At 51.9% G+C, this 4,219-nt stretch overlaps 1 protein-coding gene across 3 annotated transcripts in view; it reads left to right on the top strand.

Annotated features, from left to right (window-relative positions):
• The window catches only part of IL12RB1 (interleukin 12 receptor, beta 1), a 28,311-nt gene that overhangs the window by 2,096 nt on the left and 21,996 nt on the right, over positions 1-4,219 (top strand). For all 3 annotated transcript variants that reach the window (XM_011925777.1, XM_011925776.1, XM_011925775.1), the window contains exons 2-4: positions 744-803; positions 2,286-2,400; positions 3,079-3,248. In XM_011925777.1, the coding sequence (XP_011781167.1) occupies positions 744-803; positions 2,286-2,400; positions 3,079-3,248 (345 nt within the window). The remainder of the gene's footprint in view (positions 1-743; positions 804-2,285; positions 2,401-3,078; positions 3,249-4,219) is intronic.

The following is a 4,219-nucleotide window of genomic DNA, read 5'->3' as shown; positions in this document are numbered from 1 at the left end:
TGGTGGGGTGGATGGATGGTGGGGTGGATGGATGAATACATGGATGGATGGATGAATGGATGGATAAATGGGTGGATGGTGGGGTGGATGGATGGATTAATGGATGGATGGATGGATGGATGGATGGATGGCGGGGTGGATGAATGAATGGATTAATATGTGGATGGATGGATGGATGGTGGGGTGGATGGATGGATGAATGGGTAGATAGGTAGATGGATGAATGAATACATGGATTGATCGATAGGTGGATGGGTAGATGGGTGGATGGATGGATGAATACATGGAGGGATGAATATATGGATAGATGGGTGGATGGGTGGATGGTGGGATGGATGGATGGATGGATGGGTAGATGGGTGGATGGATGAATGAATACATGGATGATTGGATAGATGGATGGGTAGATGGGTGAATGGATGGATGAGGACATGGATGGATGGATGGGTAGGTGGGTGGGTGGATGGATGGATGGATGGATGGATGGATGGATGAATGCATGAATTCATGGGTGGATGGATGGGTAGATGGTGGATAGACGAATAAATACATGGATGGATGGGTAGATGGGTGGATGAATACATGGACAGATGGATGGATCAGTGGTGGTAGGTGGGTGCATAGATGGGAAGGTGGGTGGGTGGGAGGGCTGATGATCACTTGGGTGTAGACCCCAAGGCCGAGCCCTTCTCCCCACACAGTGCAAGGCCAGGGACATCATTATGTCTTCATTGCCTTTGCAGCTGCCTGCAGAACCAGTGAGTGCTGTTTTCAGGACCCACCATATCCGGATGCAGACTCAGGTTCGGAGCAGTTCCTCATTGTTGGCTGAGGATTATGTAGGGCTCTACCTGACCCTGTCCACAGCAGCCCCTCCCATGGCCTCTGCCACCCGGCCGAAGACCCAGCCCCGCCTGTGGTCTTGGGATCCCCCACCCCACCACCTGCTGGCCCATTCTCAACAGGTTCAAGGTACTCTGGAGCAGCCAGCTGCCTCTCTGAACCTCATCACTTCCCTAGCATGGTCTCAGGGCTGGTGTCTATGTCCGTTCAGATTGGTCGGTACATGGGAGAAAGTACCTTTTAAGTATTTTGAAGCCCCCCCCACCCAGAAAAAATTATTGGAACATTTTATTTTATTTATTTATTTGTTTGTTTGTTTTTTCTTTTTGAGACGGAGTCTCGCTCTGTCGCCCAGGCTGGAGTGCAGTGGCATGATTTGGATCCACTGCAAGCTCTGCCTCCGGGGTTCACACCATTCTCCTGCCTCAGCCTCCTGAGTAGCTGGGACTACAGATGCCCGCCACCACACCCGGCTAATTTTTTTGTATTGTTTTTAGTAGAGACGGGGTTTCACCATGTTAGCCAGGATGGTCTCGATCTCTTGACCTCATGATCCGCCCATCTCGGCCTCCCAAAGTGCTGGGTGCTCACAGGCATGAGCCACCTCGCCTAGCCTATTTTTTTTATTTTTGAGACAGAGTCTTGTTTTGCTGCCCAGGTTGGAGTGCAGTGGCCTGATTTCAGCTCACTGCAACCTCTACCTCCCAGGTTCAAGCCATTCTCCGGCCTCAGCCTCCCAAGTAGCTGGGAATACAGGTGCCCGCCACCACAACCGGCTAATTTTTGTATTTTTAGTAGAGACGAGGTTTCACCATGTTGCCCAGGCTGGTCTCAAACTCCTGACCACAGGTGATCCACCCGCCCCAGCCTCCTAAAGTGCTGGGATTCCAGACATGAGCCATCGCGCCCGGCCATGTTGTTGGAACATTTATGCTCATAATGCACCCTGCAAAGGGTCTGACACTGAGCAGACACACTGTCCATTCTCTTGTTTGATAAGGATTTACTGAGCACCTTCTATGTGCGCACATGGATCTAGACATAGCGGGCTGTGAGCTCAACTGACTTCCCAAGACCACAGCCTAGTGGAAGAGATAGACAACAGGCAAACAAATGTCTATACTGCATGTGATGATGTGTTTTGAAGAACCAGAGGAGGGAAGCTGGGGCCCGGGGCAGCCCCCCCACATAAAAAACACCAGAAGGAGGGTGAGGGATAGAGAGGGAGGTAGCAGGACATCTGGCCTCTTTGAGGACGAGTTAGAAGGCTGAGGATTCCGAATAGGTTGAGGTGAGAGATGGCGGGAGATGAGGTAGGAAGGACTCAGGGAGGGTTTAGGCTGAGGTGACACTGAAAGATGTAAGCATCACAAAGATTTGTCCTGGGCACAAAGACCCCTCCAGACTCTGGTCTGTTCCCAAGCCTACAGGATCTCTTCCAGGCTCAGCCTCGGGCCCTAGGGACCTGAGCTGCTATCGGATATCCAGTGCTGGTTACGAGTGCTCCTGGCAGTATGAGGGTCCCACAGCTGGGGTCAGCCACTTCCTGCGGTGCTGGTGAGGACCCCTCTACCATTCCTAAGCCCTCACCCACCATCCCACTCTTGCTCCAACCCCCTCTGGCGCCCCTACTCTCGGATGCGTGATCTTGGCTGGGTCAACACTCCTTCCTGGGCTTTTGTTTCTCATCTAAGAAGAAAGGGTTGGAGGATTGTGGTGGGGGGTGGTCAGCGAGGGTAGGCATCCCAGGGTGGGTGGCCATGAGGGTCTCTCTAGTCCTTCTTTTTTCTTCACCCTTTCACTTATCCATCCATCCATCCATCCTTCCATCCATCCATCCATCTACTTACTTGTTTCTTTTTTCTTTTTTTGAGATGGAGTCTTGCTCTGTTGCCCAGGCTGGAGTGCAGTGGCATGATCTCAGCTCATGGCAATCTCTGCCTCCCGAGTTACAGTGATTCTCCTGCCTCAGCCTCCTGAGTAGCTGGGACTATAGGCACACACCACCGCACCTGCTAATTTTTGTATTTTTGTATTTTTTAGTAGAGACAGGGTCTCACTCTGTTGGCCAGGCTGGTCTTGAACTCCTGCACTCCTGCCTGGGCGACAGAACGAGACTCCATCTCCAAACAAACAAACAAACACCAATAAAATGATGCCAGGATTTGATGCACAAAGTCGGCTGTGGGGTGGTGGACCCCAGACTCGGCACTGACACCCTCCTTCCTGCTGCAGCCTTAGCTCCGGGCGCTGTTGCTACTTCGCCGCAGGCTCAGCCACCAGGCTGCAGTTCTCCGACCAGGCCGGGGTGTCTGTGCTGCACACTGTCACACTCTGGGTGGAATCCTGGGTCAGGAACCAGACAGAGAAGTCTCCTGAGGTGACCCTGCAGCTCTACAAGTCAGGTTAGCACCTTGTTCTCCCCGCTGTCCCTTTTATACCCACAGGCCATCAGGCTGCAAGGCTGGAGCTGGAGGGGGATTCCTGGTCCCTGGCAAGGGACTTGATACTACTAGCCATTGTCACTTCATGTAGTGTCACACAAACACTATTGTGACAAAGCAGTCTTTCATGGTCCTCTTACCAATCCCCTATTCCTGGGCACTTAGGCTGCTTCTGGTTTCTCTCTGCTGTCCATAGTGCTACCAGGAGCTGCTTGGGTTCTTAATATCTGTTCTCATGACTCAACATCTTGTATTTGTCCGGGCGCGGTGGCTCTCGCCTGTAATCCCAGCACTTTGGGAGGCTGAGGTGGGCGGATCACGCCGTCGAGAGATCGATACCATCCTGGCCAACATGGTTAAACTCCATCTCTACTAACAAGACAAAAATTAGCCAGGCGCAGGCCACGCACGCCTGTAGTCCCAGCTACTGCGGAGGCTGAGGCAGGAGAATCATTTGAACCCAGGAGGCAGAGGTTGCAGTGAGCTGATATTGAGCTACTGGACGCCAGCCTGGCGACAGAGTGGGACTCCATCTAAAAAACAACAGCAACACACACAAAAAAGGCAAAACATTTGCCTGGTGTGGTGGCGTGTGCCTGCAATCCCAGCTACCCAGGAGGCTGAGGCAGGAGAATGGCTTGAATCTGGGAGGCAGAGGTTGCAGTGAGCCGAGATCACATCACTGCACTCCAGCCTGGGTGACAGAGCAAGACGCTGTCTCAAAAAAGAAAAGAAAAGAAAAGAAAAGAGTGAAGGAAATCATGTCATTTGCCACAACATGGACAGAGCTGGAGGACATTATGCTGCGTGAAGTTAGCCAGGCACAGAAACTAAAATATTGCATGATCTCACTTACATGTATAATCTTTAAAAAAAAAAAAAAGTCGGCCGGGCGCGGTGGCTCAAGCCTGTAATCCCAGCACTTTGGGAGG

The sequence above is a fragment of the Colobus angolensis genome, unplaced genomic scaffold (genome assembly GCF_000951035.1).
Source record: "Colobus angolensis palliatus isolate OR3802 unplaced genomic scaffold, Cang.pa_1.0 Scaffold66, whole genome shotgun sequence".
Classification (NCBI taxonomy): Eukaryota; Metazoa; Chordata; class Mammalia; order Primates; family Cercopithecidae; genus Colobus; species Colobus angolensis.
This window is presented reverse-complemented; position numbering and strand designations above follow the sequence as displayed.